The sequence below is a fragment of the Leptodactylus fuscus genome, chromosome 2, assembly GCF_031893055.1.
Source record: "Leptodactylus fuscus isolate aLepFus1 chromosome 2, aLepFus1.hap2, whole genome shotgun sequence".
Classification (NCBI taxonomy): Eukaryota; Metazoa; Chordata; class Amphibia; order Anura; family Leptodactylidae; genus Leptodactylus; species Leptodactylus fuscus.
Window position 1 is genome coordinate 224,378,447 of NC_134266.1, and position 20,580 is coordinate 224,399,026.

Genomic DNA, 20,580 nt, shown 5'->3' on the forward strand with positions numbered 1-20,580 from the left:
GCAGAGAGCATATAACGCTCACCGGCGCTCACGGCCGGACCCAGTCTGACAGCTTTCCATCTTCTGCATGGAGAAGACGGAAAGCTGAGAACGTACTCCAGCCGCTAGTGTGAACCTAGCGTTAGCTGTGGTTTGGTCATTGCTTTAGCATCTCTCCCCTATACTGCCCCCAAGTCTGCCTTGCAGTGCTCCCATTTTAAGACTGCATTTCATACATGAATAGTTCGAGTGACTATAAGAAACTTTGTAATATATCTTACTAAGGAAACCTGTTTCCTCTCCCACTGCTTAGGTTGTTCTCCTTCTTATCTTCACTGTGTGTGTGACATAAGACTATGCACCTCACACACAAAAGTCTATGGGGGGGAGGGGGGGGCTGCTGATTGATTTATTGTCTTATTCTATACAGTGTGGTCTTATCTTACAATAAGCAGTTAGAAAATAGCAGAGTTTAGCAGCAGTTATTTGCATGTCTTTTCCAGCAGCCTCTTCTCCCCCCTCCCCCACTAATATGTGAAAAGTAACACTGCTTGATAAATGGAGAAGGAAACATATTTCCTAAATAATATATATTACACAGTTTCCTATATTCACCTCGGCTATTCATTTAGGAAAAGTTGCTCTATAGTTGAGGTACGCTTTCATTGCCTCTCCCACTGATATGATATTGATGACCTATCGTAAGGGCAGTGTTACTTTTATAGTTTTATAGTATAACATTGTACTATTGTAAGATGAAATGAACTAATGATGTGACAATTTTTTCTTCCCAGTGTCAAACAACATTGTGAGATGAATCGTATGACCACCCAGAACATCGGCATTGTGTTTGGACCCACCCTGATGAGACCAGAGAAAGAGCAGTTTGCTAACATTGCTGCTAATATGGTGTATCAAAATCAGGTCGTGGAAAATTTTCTCACTCATTATGAAGAAATCTTCCAGGACAATCCAGAGGAATACAGAAATTCAACCTGTACAGAAAGTGAATGTGCGGCTAAACCTCAAATAATTCTGTCCACCCCTTTGTAGGACTGTAAGCTGAGGAGATGCCTAGGAGATGAATCTTCTTCTTGTTTCCCAGGCCTTCAGCATCTGGAATGGACATTTATGTTGGGGATTTAGAGCAAACTGTACAAGGTATTTAAGGTACAATGGCTGTGTTCTTAGCTGTTTAGTGAAGAATTACATAATATCGCTTATGTAATGATTCAGCCATATGGAAGACACGGTTCCAGCTGGAACTCAGACACACACACACACTGAAAGTGATTCCTGGCAAGGTTTATACGATGTTGTATGCAGATGCTGAAATTGTATGCAATTTATTGTTTTATTTCATAATATCCTTAAAATATTAAATTTTTACTTTTTTTTTTCCTAGATCCTTTTTTTTGTATGTGGGTATGCAGATATTTAAAAAAAAAACAAAAAAAAAAACAACAACACATGTATCATATATATTGTCTCAATCTGTAACCAGCGACTTTCCAGCTATTGCAAAACTACTGCTCCGAGCATGCCTCATGAGCCACGTATATTTTTATAGACTCATCTAGTCAGATAGGATGGGGGAGTGGGTCCCATACCAAAAACTTTAAATTGCTGATCCTCATACTTAATTATACTACCTCCTATCTGGAGGCAATAGGGTTTAGCTCTCGAGTGCCACTATCTTCTCCTCTTCCTTTAAAAACATACCTACTACTGTCAAAAGGCTGATACAGAAAGGGCAGCATAGAAACAACTAAAATCAGAAGAAACCTTTGACTTATTAACAGTTCACAGATCTGTTTTTGTACAATATGTGTGTATACATTGTGTGTGACACCACCGTTCAGAATACAACTCCTAGCTGTACACGTAATGTAGCAGTGCATCAAAAATTGCATTGTTTATTGTATGGAACAAAAATTGTATGTATTGTCTGTACAGGTACCAGTAACCATAGTATGTTCCTTTTAATCTGCATAAAAAAGTGGTTACTGTAAGAAACCAGTGGACCCCATAAAAAAAATTGGGTCCGTGTGGTTTCCACTCGGTTTCCGCACGAAAAATGTTGAGAGAAAAGTGTTGTTTGCAGGACTTTTCTCTCAGTATTTTTCATGTGGAGAGGGAACAGAGAGAGGAACAGACGCGGAGAGGGGAAGAGATGTGAAGAGAGGAGAACAGACATATTATAAGTATTGTTCGTAGTGCTTATAGGGAAAAAAAAACCCCAGTCAGCGATATGGCATACAGATCCTCTTAGTATGCTGTTCCCTACTGTATTGCCCATCATATGTCTTATATGTTCATGAAGCCCAAAGCTGCACATACATTCCAATAAATGCTCATTCAGATGATACTCCTATCAGACTCCCCATGCACTTGCATGATTAGTTCTGACACTGAACAAGGGAAAATAAGCCACCGCCAGACGCCTCTGGTGGCAGCTGATAACAAAAGGATCAGCTTTTCCCTTTGTACACATAAATGCTTATTCCCATTCACACGACCGAGTTTCAACCATGAACCTCATTCCATGTGTTTACACAACTATGAGTAAGGGACCGGTAGGATTGCCCAAAACGCATAATTGTCTGCTGATGGTCTTATTATGGATCCATGTTTGTATTATTTTAGCATGATTTAGTAAAATTTATATTTTATATGACATGCTGGTGAAATATTGCCTCTGTTTCCATGTGTTGGCCGGATTTACCAGCCTTAACAGTATGCCAGGAGAGGGAGTACCAGCAATATAGTTATATATGCAGCTAGAAGTAGAGATGAGCGAGTACTGTTCGGATCAGCCGATCCGAACAGCACGCTCACATAAAAATGAATGGACGTAGCTGGCACACGGGGGGGTTAAGCGGCCGGCCGCCATCAAAGTGGAAGTACCAGGTGCATCCATTCATTTCTATGGAGCGTGCTGTTCGGATCGGCTGATCTGCTCATCTCTAGCTAGAAGCCCTGGCCTCCCAGTGACATACTGTCCCATACCAGTTATATAACTATACTACTAGGAGTCCCTCTCCTGGTGTAAGGCGCAGGCTGGTCAATCTGCCAACACAATAACTGAGTTTCATGGCTAAAAATCAGTTGTGTGAATATTGCGTACCCATTTATGTGTATGAAGGAAAGCTGATACTTTTTTCTCAGCTGCTACCAGAGGTGTCTGGCAATGGCTTATTTTCCTGCTCCAATGTTTTCAATAGAGAGAGAAGAGTTAAAGGGGTATCTATGGCCAAAAATGATTGACCTATGTCATTAATTTAAGAACGGTGGTTATGGAACACCCGCATGAATGGGAGCAGAACTGCATCAGTGCAGTCAGCCCACTACATAGTGTACAGAGCCTGTACAGAGCTGAATTAGTGCAGCCAGCCTACGACATAGTGTACAGAGCCTGTACAGAGCTGAATTAGTGCAGCCAGCCTACGACATAGTGTACAGAGCCTATACAGAGCTATATTAGTGCAGCCAGCCTACTGCATAGTCTATAGAGTGTGTACAGAGCTGCATCAGTGCAGCCAGCCTACTTCATAGAGTACAGAGCCTGTACAGAGCTGCATCAGTGCAGCCAGCCTACTACATAGCATACAGAGCCTGTTTCTGGCTTGGTACACTATGAACTGGTGAAGTGTAGGACGCTTGGTGATCTCTACCCCTTTAAGCCATTGCCAGAGTCCTCTTTCTCCAGCTACATGAAAGGAATTGAATATTGAAATTCAATTTGCCAAATGCATCTTCTGTCAGGGGATAGTCAGGGGGCCATGATACACCTGAGACCATCAGTAATCTTCATTAAATGAATGACATGTTAGTAAATGAAGCTATTCACAGAGCCGTACATTACATATGTATGTCCTGTCATTGCCATATTGGTACTGCACTTTCCACATTTCGTGATAGTGGTTGACAAAGTATGCAGCATATATGGATTTGGATTTTCATCATATTTGAATATACATTTTTTTTGTTATGTGGGATAAACATGGTTGAAAATACAAAAGGTGAATGTTTTAATGTTTTATTTTGGTGTGAGCGAGGCCTAAGGGTGCTTTCACACGGAGTATACGCTCAGCTCATTGTGAACATAAAACACGTTCAGAATGAGCGCGTACAAAGCAGATCCCATTCATTTCTATGGGTGACGGCATACACGCGTATCACATTGAAAGCAATAAGGAAAAAAGCCGCCCTTTCATTTCAATGGGGAGCGCACGTATGCCGGCACCCATAGAAATGAATGGGATCTGCTTTGTACGCGCTCATTCTGAACGTGTTTTACGTTCACAATGAGCTGAGTGTATACTCAGTGTGAAAGCACCCTAAGGGTGCATTCACACTGAGTAAACGCTAGCTTATTTTGTAGAGTAAAATTACACTTGTAAATTTTGCTATCCCATTGACTTCAATGACATTTTACAGGCGTATTTTTTACAGGCGTATTTTTTACAGGCGTATATTTTACAGGCGTATTTTTACACTTGTAAAAAAATATCATGGAAGTCAATGGGATAGCAAAATTTGCAAGTGTAATTTTACTCTACAAAATAAGCTAGCGTTTACTCAGTGTGAATGCACCCTAATGCTGAGTTGGGCTTCAGTCATACAACAAGTTCTGCAATGGAAGTGCCAGTCAGAGCCGGCACAATAAAATCACAGAGTTTTTAGAATAAACAGTTTATTAATATGCCGAGTACATATGTTAATAATAGTAGATATCTGTATACCACAGCAGAATAACCTATTTATATGATCATTTACACCTCAGGCTAGAATACCATCTACCGTAGCGCATTGCATTATGGTTTTGTGTTTGTTTTATTTCGTATGATTTATAAAGTTGTTTTTGTTGTCATTATTATTAGTACATACATGTGTATTGACTTGACAATATGTAATAAAATTGTTAAAAACAAAAATATGTTAATGACATCCATAGTTTATATTAAAGGGGATAGTTTTCATTTACATACAGGTTCATCTTTAGAAATGACATACAGTACAGTACATGCCATTTCTGCCATTATATTTATAAAGCATATAGTAGTTCTTCTACAGAAATGTTAAAGGGCTGGATCTCTTTCCTAATAAATTTCACAAATTACATAAACTGATTAGAGACGAGTGAGTAGAATTCGATCGAATAGTCAAATATTGAGGTCTACTCGAATCGAATTTCGACTTTTCGAATATTCCACTACTTGCTCATCTCTACTGTATACGTTGGTTTTTAATGCCTACATTTTCCTGCTTCCTGTCCCACAGCCCTGCATAGGTATTGGTGTAAACAAAAGCGCCAGGGAAGGTGGGAGGGGAATCAAATTTTTACTACGTTTACCGTGTGGTATTCAACCGAGTACAAGTATTTCGAATACCGTAGTATTTGATCGAATACCTACTCGATCGAATACTACTCGCTCATGTCTAATACTGATGTATACTGGAATAGCTTACTATAAACCCCTTCAGGTTCACCGTAGATACTGCATCAGTGGGTTTCCAAGATGGCAGCCACCTCCTTTACTGCATCTGCATTGATCAGTGTGTAGATTAGATGCAGTAAAGGAGGCAGCCACCCCATCTTTGGACCTCATAGAAATTTTGTATCTGCACTGTGCTGAACACATTCAGCATAGGAGCGTTAGAGGAGGCAGCTCCACTATCTTGGAACCAATGGATGCCATGTATCTTCGTAAAAGAGGCTGGTGCCATCTTGAAAACTCATGGCCATTGTGGTTTGTCTACATAATTCCTCAAGTCATCAGGGGTTGCTTAAAATTGTGAGCTAAGGTAAACCCTAAAACTGAGACCCCATGTTGCAACACACAGCTTTTATTGTTGCAGATTTTACACTGTTTTTTTGAGCCAAAGCCAGGAGTAGATTGCGGAGAAGGTAGAAAAATAAGTATTTCTCATATATTTCACATTCCTCTTGTAGCCATTCTTGGCTTTGATAGCATACAAAAGGGTGTCCGTTGGAATTCACACATGGTGCGTTAAAAGAAGACGCTTACACGTTTCGGGGTGTCCCCCTTAGTCATAGCATGCTATGACTAAGGGGGACACCCCGAAACGCGTAAGCGTCTTCTTTTAACGCACCGTGTGAATTCCAACGGACACCCTTTTGTATGCTATCATTTTAATCGTTATGGAATAAAGAATTGGATGTTTTAAAAGGCTCAGGAGTGTCTGCAGACCATCTCTTCACTTCATTCTCATCAGCTGATTTCCTACCACAGTCCGGAGGCTAGGTCTTGCACCTCCGAGAGAAGCCTAAAAGAAGTGGTAAGACGCAGTTCTCATTACTTTATTTATTCTTGGCTTTGGCTCAAAAAAACCACAGCAAAATAAGCAGAATTTTTGCAATGTAGAGCCTGAGCCTGAAGAGGTTTACAGTTTGTTATGGCATTGTACATCATGTACATCATTGTGTATGGCATTTGTGAAATGTATTGAGAAAGTCGTCAACCCATTTACACACAATATAAAATATATAAATGATGGACAAATCAAAATCTTACAAACAAAATCATGTAACAATATTTCTCACTCATGTACTAATACTTTCACTTTACCGGATTGATGAACGATTGGCTTTCCCTTCTGCCAAACCTTGTTCCACGTGACTGTAATGGGGCTGCATAATGAGGTTCATACCTAGATATCACAAAAATGCCCTACACTCTCTATAAAAAGTGCAAAAAAGAGATAATGAATATTGTTTGCTTCATCTTTTTTCCTGTGACTGTCCTGACCTTCATGAAATCCTCCTCCTGTTGTGCTGCTGCAGTTGCAGCCTTATTCCACGATGGCCATGTCCTTTGTACTGTGCTCCGTTATACTTCCAAGTGGTGGATACCTAAATATATATTGTGTAGACCGATGCATGACTCACAATTGGAGTGCTAACTCTACAAGTCGGGATGCAGCAATCTACAGCTACAAGAAGAAGAAAACGTCTTTTAGGAACAATGAGGTAAATGTTTTGGGCAGAGAAGTTGGTTTCCAAGAGGATGAAGATTATGTAGGTGATTTAATGAGGACCTTTCACCACCTCCACCAATTCGAACTCTTTTCATCCTTTGAATGGCTCCTCTCTGCTGATTTCAGTGCAGTTGGAATTTCTTTAGACCCCGCCATTCCCAGTCAGTGCAACTAGTTTTGGTGCATGATGTGCTAATTAGATTCACTAATGTCAAGTGGGAGGTGTTAGAGAGGAATAGGCAAGGAGGCTTGACTCATAGCTGCAATCTGAGGCAGACAGTGTAAACACTCTGATTTAATCATCCTTGGCTGCTCCTGCCTGACACTACCCACTTGACATTAGAGAGTCAAGTTAGTACATCAGGCAGGGAAAGTAACTGCTCTGATTGCTCAGGGATGATGGGGGCTAGAGAAAAAAAATCCCAACTGCACTAGAATCAATGTAGTGGCACCTACTAAAGAATGCAAAGAATTGGAGTTGGCAAAAGTGCTGGAAGGTCCTCTTTGATGCTAGGTTCACACTAGTGTTTGTGCAAATTCATCCGATATTCCAAGCAGACCTTTTCTCTCCACAGATTTTATACTGAAACCCGGTGGAAACCTGGCGTACCCATTGTAGTCTATGGAGTCCACAGGTTTCAGCGGGTAACTGCTTTTTTAGGCGGTCAGGGTTACAATCCTTTGGACCCAAAGGACAGAAATCAAGCTCTAGTGTGACCATAGCCTAAGTCTTATGTTATTGGACAGCCTAATATACTGCTCTAAAATCCTCAAAGGCACATACATATCACTAGCTGTACAATGTAAGAAACTAAGGAACAAGTTTTTATTTGACCTACAGAATCATCATAGGGGAATTGATACATTACACACATCTCATTGAAAAAGGAATATGCAAATACATTTTCCTTCATGCAAAAAGGAAAACTCACTCTAGCGACACCTTGGGAAGGTAGATCTATGAAACCTAGAAACGTTGTCTGGGATTAAAACCAAACCATAAGGGTAAGTTCACACAGAGATTTTTGGTCAGGATTTTGAGGCTGTATCCGCCTCAAAATCCTAACCAAAAAGATGGCTCCCGTTGAAATCAATGGAAGCTGGTCAGTTCTCTTTTCCGGGTGCCGGTTTGTTCCGGCTCCCAGAAAAAGAATCGAGGTGCTCATTCTTCAGGCCATTTCACCTCGCGATTCGGCCTTTAGACACTCCCTCCTCCCGACTAGGCCCATTCATTGCGGAGTGTGCGACTGGATGCCAATGCAGTGCATCGGCATTCAGTCGCGGCTACCCGTATTTTGGACCGGTCCAAAAAACCCCGTTTGAACTTACCCTAAGATGACCTGCAAAGGCAATCTCTGTAAGGAGACATAGTGCCCTTTCTGAAACGCTTCTTATTGAAACAAAAACAAGCAATAAAAACATTACTATAATATAAAGCCCTATATATCTCTGAAGATGCAGGAATTGAATTAATAACCCAAACATAAAAAATGTATAGTCTTCAAAACTGCATGAACCAAAAAAATAAACAAAAATGTGTCTAGTCATGAACCAGTGAATCTAGTAGTCAATCTTTATTACTAATAGATGATAAGCATGACCGACAGAACCCTGAAGTTAAAGCCGGAACTTTCGTTTATCTCCCTCCTCTGCTGTCGCGCCAACTCTCTGTCACATAACTGACTCAACTCTATCCAATACGTCGGAGTTGAAGGGAATGGATGACATTAGACAGTGTTGGACATGGTTATACAGTATATTAGCAATAAGGTTTATCCTGTGCAGGGAAACTGGTAAAGTTTCTTATTCCCTAGATCACCTCTTCATCGGTGATAGACAAGCATGGAAGATTCTCAAGCTTCAGAGGCGGCTGATGCACCAGATAAGGGATCACTCTGCAGAAAGAAGCGAGATTGACCACGGTGGTCACTGTAAATACAGAAAGTGTGTATACCACTAGGGCTGAATTTAACTATAAACAATTTCATCACTGGACGACCCCTTTAAGCATCATATACAAAGTTTAACAAATTTATCAGAGACTGAAGCAGCATGCTGAAAAAATAGGCACTTTGCTCAATCCTGCCATGGAATCCACGACTGGTTCAGCCACATAACCTTCAGGGTGAGGCGCTCTGTTGCTGCCCCATTCATCTGGGTATCAGCGAGTAAAAACTGTGGTGAAAAAACAAAGCTCTGCCGCAGGAAGCACAAGGCTGAAAAATGGAATGGAAGCTCGGGAGGAAGTTTGCCTCAAATTCCTCTTCATTTTCTAACATGTACATGGGTCCTAATAGCACCAGTTTTTTATATTAATATAGACAATAGTGATTATTTGATATGGAACATGAGTGTAATTTATGGTAAGTGCCAGGGGTATAGCTATAGGGGATGCAGAGGTAGCAGTATCATCCAGGTCTGAGGGTACCCCAAGACCCTTCGGTCACATAGTATGAATGATATAGGTTAGGTGTGGGGCTATATTAGGCTCAAATTACACTTACAGGTTTTGTACGATTTCGTTATGGAGCTCATTTTGAACAGGAATAGCTACAAAGGAGAAGAAACATCTCCTTTACCTTTCTACTTTTCAAACTTTTTGGATCTATTCCTGTCTGACTCTCAATAATCTGTACCAAAAACTTGCATATTTTGCATTGCAGCCGAGTCCCACTTCCATCTATTACATTATTAAAGATTCTCTCTGACCATCGTTTCAACCTTTTTTAAGTGCAAGTGGATAGAGATACGTATAGTATAGGAAGTGGGGTGGGCTGGGGGAGCTGGACGCTTCCACTGGTATACAGGGTCAAATTTGGATTTCTATTGACCCAGATGTCACTTATATAGAACATTTGATAATACACTTTTTTGTTTTTATCATTGTTCATACAGGACATTCCCAAAAAAATTCAAAAAATATGCACTAGAAAAAAAAGCCTATTTCTAAAATGTAGTTCCAGTTGCTTAGAGAACAAATGTAGTGATTCTTATTTGTATACCCTATGGGGACTTATTAGATCTGCGCCATGTCTAGCAGCTCTTCAGGAGAACGCGATGCTGAGTAGCTATCAGACTGGTCGGATGTGTTTCCCCAAGTCATCACCACATTTTCTGTGAGATCCGTGGTATCTCTATGGCAGTAAGAATACCGATGATTCATATGTTGAGAGAAGGAGCCAGAATGGGAGAATCTCTTGCCACATTTATCACAGCAGTATGGCTTCTCTCCTGAGTGGAGGCGAATATGCTCAATGAGGTGGTGCTTGTGCTTGAAGGCCTTGTTGCAAACTTCACACTGATGTGGTCTGTTTCCTACATATAAGAATAATAAAAACTTTCACTATATGGAAGACTTACTAGCAGGAATTTTCCGACCTTTAAAAAAATACAAGACCTATTCAATGTTACCAAGTATGACATGTCATTATTGCAGCCAAGGAAGGCATCCACGAGGGATCCATGGGTGCATGGATACAGCAGACATTTGAAAGGTGACTATACAGTATGCATACTTATTACAGTCATACATAGTGACTGGCAGCTCTCTGTGTATCAGTGTATATAAGCAGCGAGCTGTCAATCACTGTGTGTGGGCGGGGGAATCAGGACTCTCACTGTCTCTCCTAGGAGTCCTGTCTGGATTTACTTATATAGACCTGACAGGCAAAACTAATACAGGGCCTGAATGGGAGGTTTATACCTGTAACAAATATGTTACTGATTTGCTGGTCATATAAATAGTGAAGCCCTCCTGTCTCGACCGGTCACCATCTTTTCAGCTAGGTTTGTCTCACTACATAAAGCTCTGTATATAGTTGGTTAAAAGGAATGTATCACTAATTCTATTTATATTTCATAAGCAGATGAAAATCATTGAAATAAAGGCTAGAACTGGCCCACCAGGATAGTGATGAGTCCCCCAATGGGCCCCCAATGTCAACCAATTACTAGAGCATCTGCACCTATGGGGCCCATGTCTTTAGGGGGTCCAGCTTACCCCCTAAAGCTTTTCTTTTTTTGTTAATAGGACATTACCTGTCGGATTACACCACCAGATAACGGCTACTGATTTATGAAGAACATTGTTTACCACGTGCTGGAGTTTGCTCCTAATCTATAATGAAGTGCACACCTTACCATATATCAGGCAAATAATCCAAGGCCCGTATGCCTAACATCAGCTCATTCCTGGTGGGAAATTCTGTGATTATTTATGCCAGGAATCTGATATAAATGATGTTAAATCTGACAGGGGCCAGGGCCAATAAAGGGCCAGTGACGTGACTATTTTTTATGACTTTTTTATGTACTCCAGAAGCATTAGGGCAGGCCCCTAGAATCAATTCCATTTGTGAGCTCTAGACATCCCTGTCTGACACTGGTCAAATCTATCGTGTTTTTCACACCTGTTTTTAGTTTATTGTTGTAGGTTTTTTTAAAATTGTATTTTCTGTACATGATTAGGGGGAGGCCATCTTACTGGAGCTTCTCCTCTGCTGTGTTAACAGCATTTAGTGATTTGCTTTACAGTATAGTAGTCATGGACATAGGCAGTAATAGCCTGGAGTCTGCTCATTGACATCCATGGCAACATTTTCTAGACATGGATAGGATGGATAAATTGTGACATCATCTATTTTCAGTATTGGATGCAATGATGGATCAATATGTTATCTATATAGGTGTAAACTTCTATTGTAGTTTTATTTGTAATGTAAATGAGGTGACTTCTGCAATAAAAACCCCTAGAGAGCTAGCAAGTGTAAGGTTGTTATTAGGATTTATAGGACAGAGTCAAAATTGCAGGACAATGTACTTAAAAAAAATACAAAAAATAAATAAATATATATATATATATATAATTACATCTAAAATTAAAAATAAAATCATCAAAAACATATATATAGATAGATAGATAGATAGATAGATAGATAGATAGATAGATAATGTAGTTTTGTAAGTGAATGGCAGAATATCTTACCTGTATGTTCATATTTGTGGCGCAGAAGAGAGCTGCTTTTCTGGAAACTCTTATTGCACTGATCACAGGTGTATAAGCCATTCTCAGCTTTCTTGGTCTTCTTTCGTGGTGTCCTTGTAATTTGTTTCTCCTCCTCTTGAATGTTCTTCAAAAATGAAACCGTGAAGAAAACATTTAGTGAAAACCTCTGTAAGGGACTATAAGGCTGAGGTTTTAAAATCTTATTGCAGATTTTACTGTGGTTTTTTTGAGACGACGCCACAAAAGGAATGGGAAATATATAGGGAAGTTCTTATACTTCTCTAATCCGCTCCTGGCTTTGGCTCAAAAACCAGCAGCAACATTTGCAACAAAAAAAGCTGCGGTTCTGCACCTTGGGTCAGCCTAAGGCTAAGGCTCCACATTGCGGAAACGCAGCTTTTTTTGTTGCAGATTTTGTTGCGTTTTTTTGAGCCAAATCCAGGAGTGGATTGCGCAAAAGTGCTGCCTGTATATTTTCAATTCATTTTGTAGCCACTCCTGGCTTTGGCTCAAAAAACTGCAATAAAATCTGCAACAAAAAAAGCTGCATTTCCGCAATGTGGGGCCGTAGCCTAAGGGACATTTATAAGCAAATGCACCAGAATTCTGGCGTTATTTGTGCCAAAAACACTCTTTAGCATTGTGTGCATCAAATTTATCAAGTGTTTTAGGCACTTTTTCGACACTTGTACAACAAAGCGGACACGGTTTGGAGTAAAGGGCAATGATCTAACTTGAAAAATTATAATGCATTTTGCTGTCATGAACTAAACCAATTAACGGGAGGTGTAAAGTTAGACTAAACCGCCTAAGAATATGACAAAATTTATCAAAAAGCATCAGACACAAAAATCTGGATCAATTTAAGGTTGGGGCCCTACGAGACAGAAACACCGCAATTTGCCGTCATGGGACAAAACCTGGCATTATACAGTAAGGGCAAAGTGGATATGGGATTCTAGCGAATCCCATACCCAATTTGCGGTAAAAACCACAGTACGGTATGGAGTCCTGTGAAAAACATTGTTTTTAGGGCACAGTATCTCTTTACATACAATAGCCTGTACAATATACTGTGCTGTATAGTCTTCATGCCACCTCATCTTTGATACATGCGTTTAGAATCCCTTTAAGAAAGTAATGGTTAACTCACCATTGTAGTGAACTCTTCACTTCTTCTTGCTAAGATATTTGGTTGGTTTTCATAAAAGCAATTTATGAAGGGGCAGAAGGAGAGTCCGCTGAAACTATGGTTAATATGTAAGAATGGATAGCGACTCTGGATGAGGTTGTGTAGAACATCTGGCAGAAAGCATGTTAAGTTGCCTGAGCCATGTTGTGGCTCAGTACAAGGAGAGCATAAATCTGGTCTGGAACTTTTACTTCTAAATGTAGAATTTGCCATTTTTATGGTTTCTTCACTTAAAACTGTCCTCATATGTGAATTGCTATGTACTTTAGGGACAGATAAGTCCAGTGGCTCAATTTGGGGGCTTTTTGGGACACTGTTGTATGGTGCATAGACAGATTGTATGGAATTTGACTTGACTAGTTCTGAACTACAGAGCTGAGTTGATTGGCAGGGCATTGAGGTTTTCAGTCTACAGGCAGGAGACAATAGATTTCTTGGACATTTAGGAGATAAAGATTGGTCATATCCATTGACTTTTGTTGCCTGTTGTTCTTTTTCGGTCTCTAAGTTCTCTATACTTGACTTTCTTTGCGGTGTATGAGTATATACTACTGAATTCTTTCCTATAGTTTCAGTAGGCAAGTCTTTGTGGTACAGTGATAAAGATTGTGCATTTTGTTCAGTTTCATAGTGCCGACCAGGAAACAGTCTTTCTGGTTGGTACTTTATACACTGAGCAATCTGGTGGTCCATTTCATGCTTCTTTAGAGAGTCCCAATGTCTAATATCATCTTCTGACCACCGGCTGGAACCAATTTGTTGCAGATTCTTCCAGCAATCATTGCCAAAATGCCAAAGACCCGAAGGGTTTTCCAACTGTGGGCTTAAAGCCATGTCTAAAGAAATGTTCTCGACAGATCCAGGGGTGACATTGAAATCATGATTACACCATGTGACATGGGAGGATGATAAAGGTTCAGCAATGGGATGGTATATAAGCCAGTTTTTACTATGGGAGTGTTGCGGTTTGAATTGATCATTATACTTTGATCCAAAGTCGAGTCCTCCAGGGAGAGAACATGAATGCATTAATGGAGGCACGGCCGAGGTACTGTCTTTAGTGGGAAAACATTTCCTGTTGTTTAAATGGGAGCTGTAAGACCCTGAATGGGAGAACCTTCTTTTGCACTTGGAACATTCATAGGGTTTTTCACCTACAGAAACAGAAATAACAAACTGTTCAATACAAGAAATTTCAACTCTACAAGGACAATGATGAAGTCTAAAGGGGTTGTCCAAAGACTTTTACATAGAAAAATTGATAAGTACGATGAATTGATAAATATTCGCTCATCCTAAGGCTAAGGCAGCACATTTTGGAATTGCAGCTTTTTTTGTTACAGATTTTGTTGGGTTTTTTTGAGCCAAAGCCGGGAGTGGATTGAGCAGAAGGGAGTAGTATAAGAACTTCCTTCATATTTCCCATTCCTTTTGAAGCCATTCTTGGTTTTAGCTCAAAACACCACAATAAAATCTGCAACAAAAAAAGCTGTGTTTCCGCAATGTGGGGCCTCAGCCTAAGGATGTTGACAGTATCTATAAAGTGATGCAGAATATGATGACCCTATATAAGTAACCAACATAAATAAATAAGGATATGCCAACGGTATCTAAGTCTTGGACAACCCCTTTAAGATCTCTGTAACTTTTCTCATTCATGAACCACGTTCTCTGGAGTTTTGGGGCAAAATGAGCATTCTTTAGAAGGCAATTATTTCTATGAACATTACTACAGTTATCACAAATTTCTCAAGGGGTGGGGTGTGAAACCCAACTTGGCCTATCTTGGTCATCACACTGGGTAGATGGGTTAGTACATTTTCCCCCATTATCAGGTAACTGACATGCATATAATTGGCCATATAAACCACAGTAGGAAGGACACCGGGAGTCTGCCACTGCGGACACTTACCGCTATGTATCCGAAAATGTTCTTTCAAATGATGTTTGAACTTAAACGCTTTTCCACATTCCATACACTTAAATTTCCTGTTTTCTGTCATATTCTTCACTGTAGTCTAGAAGAAAAGATAAAGCGCACAAATAATTATAAAAAAAAGTACAAAAACACTTTTTGGTGTAACTTGCGCTATCTTGCATATAAGTAGTTAGGATAAAGTCACACAAGGCCATTTGCTATAGAAATATTTGTTGCATTTTTCTGAATGGGGTTGATACTGTAGCATATGCATAGATTTTTTCAAATCCTATTCAATGGAACTTAGTTAAAGGAAAATAACCTAGTTTTAGTTTTTATGTTATTTTTTAATGTTTTTACATGTCAATATCTACATATATATTGTAGTATTCACAATAAATGATGGCCCCAGTTTATCCTCTTCCCTTCACTGCACAATGATCTCAACACAGATCAAATATAGAAAATTCTGACACAGACCTCAATGAACACCTGAGGGCTACTGTGTATGGTCTAGGTTTCTATATGCTGTGAACAACAGCTCAGATAAGATGGCAATCATGTACAGAAAAAACGAATACAAATTTACAATCAAAAAATGAAAGCAGATTAGAAAAACCTAATATGTTTTATTATTTGATTTTAAGTAGGAAAATAAAATTGGGTCTGTCACACCGAACAGCGGGCAAGGCCCTTAAAAAATATTCACACAACAGGGCTCCTCGATATATAAAGGAAAAAGTTGGTAAGTATGATTTACATGCAGCACATATGTGAATAGAAATCAGTTCAAGGGTTTGGAGAGATTATATAATCTGAGCTAGTGTGAACTACAACTGAAATTGGCTGAAAACATAGTGTATAACACCGTCGGTGCTCCTAGGAACCTATCTATAAAACATAGTGTATAACCCTGTCAGTGCTCCTAGGAACCTATCTATAAAACATAGTGTATAACACTGTCAGGACTCCTAGGAACCTATCTATAAAACACAGTGTATAACACTGTCAGGGCTCCTAGGAACCTATCTATAAAACACAGTGTATAACACTGTCAGGGCTCCTAGGAACCTATCTATAAAACATAGTGTATAACACTGTCAGGGCTCCTAGGAACCTATCTATAAAACATAAAAAGCTGCAACAAAAAAAGCTGTATTTTTGCAACGTGGGGCCTCAGCCTTACATTATCCTACGTTAACCTTATGTTATGAATTTTGGATTGTTGGGATCTGTTGGGGGAGTAATAGAGCTGACATGGTCATTGTTCTGACTGAGGACAGTAGAACTAAGAAGCACAGGACACAATACATGGTGTGCACAAGATAAACTTTATTTTAGATGACTTTTTTGGAAAGTTCTATTTCTTGTACCACAGTAGTTTCATTTTGACAGCAAACAACGTTACTTATAGATATGTTACTTCATCGCCACTCCTGCATACGGTATATTGCTTGTGCTGTTTCTATATGAATGGTGTGACAGAAGTAACTTCTCTTTCTCTTGTTATCTCTCTGCAGCCATGTGACAAGGTCCGGGCACGCCATGTGACGATTACTTAAGATTTTAAAAATAGGCAGTCACATCAATATAATGTAAAAACCGTAACTAACCGCCTTTGGAAAAATTTATTAACCCTCGAAAATGATCATTTTTAAGTTTTGTAACATTTTAACTCCTTCCAGTAACTGGAATTTTTTGATAAATGTTTTTGAGTCCCCACCTTACAAAGGCCCTAACTTTTTTATTTTTAAATTCATGGAGCTGTACAAGGGCTTAATGTTTGTGGGAAAAATTTTACTTTGTAGTGGTGTCATTTAATATTCCCTACAAAGTAGTGGGAAGCTGGAAAAAATTGAGAATGGAGTGAAATTGGAGGAAAAGCTGTGTTTACGTGCCAAGATGATGTTACCTGTATTATGTGGGTCCGTATGGTTCTGTGGATACTAATTTTATGTAGTTTCTTTTTTTATCTTTTAACCCTTTTAAAAAAATCCAAAACTTTGCAAAAAAAATAATAAAATAATTGGAGTCATCATATTCTGTCTGACTTCTAAATTTTTTAGATTTCCATGTAAAAGGATGCATAAGACTTCTTTTTTTCTGGGGAATGTCTATTACTTTAATTATGTTTTATTCAAGTTTTTATGTGTGGTGAAACAGCAAAGAAATGCTGGTTTGGCTCTTTTAGTTACCGTATATACTTGAGTATAAGCCGACCCGAATATAAGCCGAGGCCCCTAATTTTACCTCAAAAAACTGGGAAAACTTATTGACTGGAGTATAAGCCGAGGGGGGGGGGGGGGGAAATACAGCAGCTACTGGAAAATTTCAAAAATTAAAATGGTTGGAGTTTTTGGGTGCAATAGTTGCTGGGTGATGGGAAAGGGGAGGGGGTGTTTTGGTTGTCTGTCTGCCCCTTCCCTGAGCTTGAGGACTGAGGTTTTTTTCCCCCCACTGGGCTGGCTGAATATAGGGTATCTGCAGTGCTCCTATTAACCCCTTCCTGACGGAACAGGAGCACTGCAGATCCCCTATATTCAGTAGACCGGGCACTTTCAGACACAGGGATACCTAATGTGTATGTATTTCACTGTCATTTTCTACTTTTATATGTATTCTAGGGAAAGGAGGGATTTAGAACTTTTATTTTTTAAAATCTTTTTTTTTTTTTGCACTATTTTATGGGAGATTCTATACATTGATATTGTGGCTGGTCATAGATCCCCCTCCCCTCCTAAAAAAAAAAAAATATATTTTTTTTTTTTTTGCTGACGAGTATAAGCTGAGGGGGGCTTTTTCAGCACAAAAATTGTGCTGAAAAATTCGGCTTATACTCGAGTATATACGGTATTTTTTTTTCTAATATAGAGTTCAAGGTCTACTGTACAGAAGAGTCTATTACAAACCAATGTGGATTAAGGCTACCATGTACCATGTACCAAGATTTTAATATTATAATCCACTACGGGATACAAACAGTAGAGCATGTTGGTGGAAATCTTAGAATTTGGGGGTTATTTGCTGTATCAAGCCATAGCGGCTCTTTATCATAGAATCCACTATGATTTGTAACTTAGGACGCTTGTGGATATTGTCAGATCATCTGTCAAAAGCTCATCCATAAATGAACTTTGTAACATGACAATGACATGAAACAGACCATTAAATTCTCCATGGAATAACTGAATAAACAGAAATGGAGAACTGTTGAACAGTCAAGTCAAAGTTTGGAAGCAAATCTTATAGAAGTGATGTGGGAAGTTTTTAGAAGAGACTGCTTGCAAAAAAACCCCTGAGAAATGTATTCTACAAAAAGAAATTCTAGGATTTGTTAAAATAAATTATTGCAATTATTTATACATTATCAATTTAGTATATCTCTATTTAATTACATAACCCTTCCCTTGCTCATATAGCCACAAGTTATTTTGCAACCTTGGAAACAGATTGTCAACTTCTACACCAGTCTCTTATGCCACTTGGTCTCAACACACTAATTTTTCTCAAGCCAAGCACTCTTGGACTCATTTCATTGGAAACTTATCCACTTTTTATGGAGTGTAATAGAAAACTGGAGAACCCAGAGGAAACCCATGTGTATGTAGAGAGAACATACAGACTTCATGCAAATGCTAGATGTTATCCCAGGACCCTAGTGCTACTCATTTGCTTACCTTGCTTATTTAGTACCATCATATTCCACATCACTTTATAGACAATGTCATCACTCATTACACAAGTAGGGGGTCACAATTGCCTTGCAGGAAATCTTTGGAGTATGGGAGGTAATTGGAGTACCCAGAGGAAACTTGTGCACACATGGTGAGAACATCCAAACTCCATGCAGTCTATGGCTAGATTTCAACTCAAGACTACAGTGAACCCATTGAAGGGGCTTATTAATACTGTAAATATGTCCACATATATGTAAAAGAAAAAGAAAGTCAAATTTCCTAACTTTTTCACATATGCAAAGAACAGAATGTGTAAGAAAAAAAATAACTAATAGATAATAGGGAACATTTACTAAAAGGCATCAGAATTTTGACTTACGCGTATCTTGTATATATACACTTGCAATAAACCCCTACACAAGCCGTGCTATTTTATTATTGCACCTCCCTGCAGTTTCAAAAAGTGTCTAGACAAAGCGGGCATAGCTTAAAACATGGCAAGTTGTACAAAATTTTTGTCTAAAATTTTAAGTTTAAAATAAGCCAATAAACAGGTGTCGGAAGGAAGAAAACAGTGTCCAACATGTCTACAAAAATGCGCCAAATCTATCACACATCATGAGCCACTGCCATAAGTTTGGTACGTCTTCTACCTCCTTGGTCTAGCTTTAAGCTGTCTATATTGAACACAGTAATAACAAATCTCCCCCAATGTTTGTCTCTATGTAGATACCATCTCCCTCATTTCATTACGCTGTGGCTTCCTTCCGCCCATGTCTCATACTCTCACATTATATTAGATTATGCTTCATCTTATAGCAGTAATATCTGTAAAGTTGCATATTTATTCACATTCTACAAATATCTAAGGGGTCATTATGTGAATATAATACTATAATTTTTTTATTAAAGAAAACCTGAATCAGGACCTGTATGATTCCCCCCAGATGATGCTGGTATAGCTGTATGTGTTTGTGTCCATAATATATATTCCAGTTAGGCGCACTTACAATAGTAAGTGGTGGTTTGATGGTACTATATGGGGAACTGTGAATTTAATGTTCTATGCCAAAGAACTTGGCCCACCCTTGAAACCCATAGACTGGTCAAGTGTGCCAGAATGAGAGGCACTCTATGTTAGCGAGTCACCGCTCTAATATAGAGGGGGTCTCAAGCTTTATAATGTCCATATGCTATAGTAGGAAATATAAAAAGGTAACATCTCTTTATGATCAGGTTTCTGAGGGTCATTATAAATGCAGGAAATATTCTCAGTCAGTGGCGTAACTACCATAGAGGCAGAGGAGGCGGCTGCCACAGGGCCCGGGCCATTAGGGGGCCCGGTGACAGCTGCTACTGCTTTTTTTTTTTTTTAATAGGCCATTACGGGCCCTATTCACTTTCCGATCCTGGCTGGGCCGGGATCGGTAAGTGACACCGTGGGCCCCACAAAGACTATCATTATACTCGGGGTCTTTGCAGACCCCCGATGTATAATGATCGGAGGCTCGGGAGAGGTAAGGGAACGTAAAAAAACACTGTTACTTACCTCTCCACGATCCTGCCAGGCCTCCATCCTAATTGTCTGACGTCTCTGACGTCACATGAACCCAGCCTGCTTCCGGGGTCATGTGACGTCCGACATCATAGAAGAAGGCCGACGGGGGACAGGTAAGTAACAGTAATTTTGTATGTTTTTATTCCCCCGGGTCTCCGATTATTATACTCTGGGGTGTTTATGGGTGTACACTATGGGCTATAATACTGTGTGCAGGGGCCACTATGGGGGATAATTCTGTGTGCAGGG

General features: G+C 39.5%; 1 protein-coding gene across 1 annotated transcript in view; it reads left to right on the plus strand.

Annotated features, from left to right (window-relative positions):
• Positions 1-4,290, plus strand: part of ARHGAP9 (Rho GTPase activating protein 9) — an 86,051-nt gene extending 81,761 nt beyond the window's left edge. The window contains exon 19 of the mRNA XM_075265759.1: positions 774-4,290. Coding sequence (XP_075121860.1) covers positions 774-1,032 — 259 coding nt within the window. The 3' untranslated portion in view covers positions 1,033-4,290. The remainder of the gene's footprint in view (positions 1-773) is intronic.
• The last annotated feature ends 16,290 nt before the right edge of the window (positions 4,291-20,580 follow it).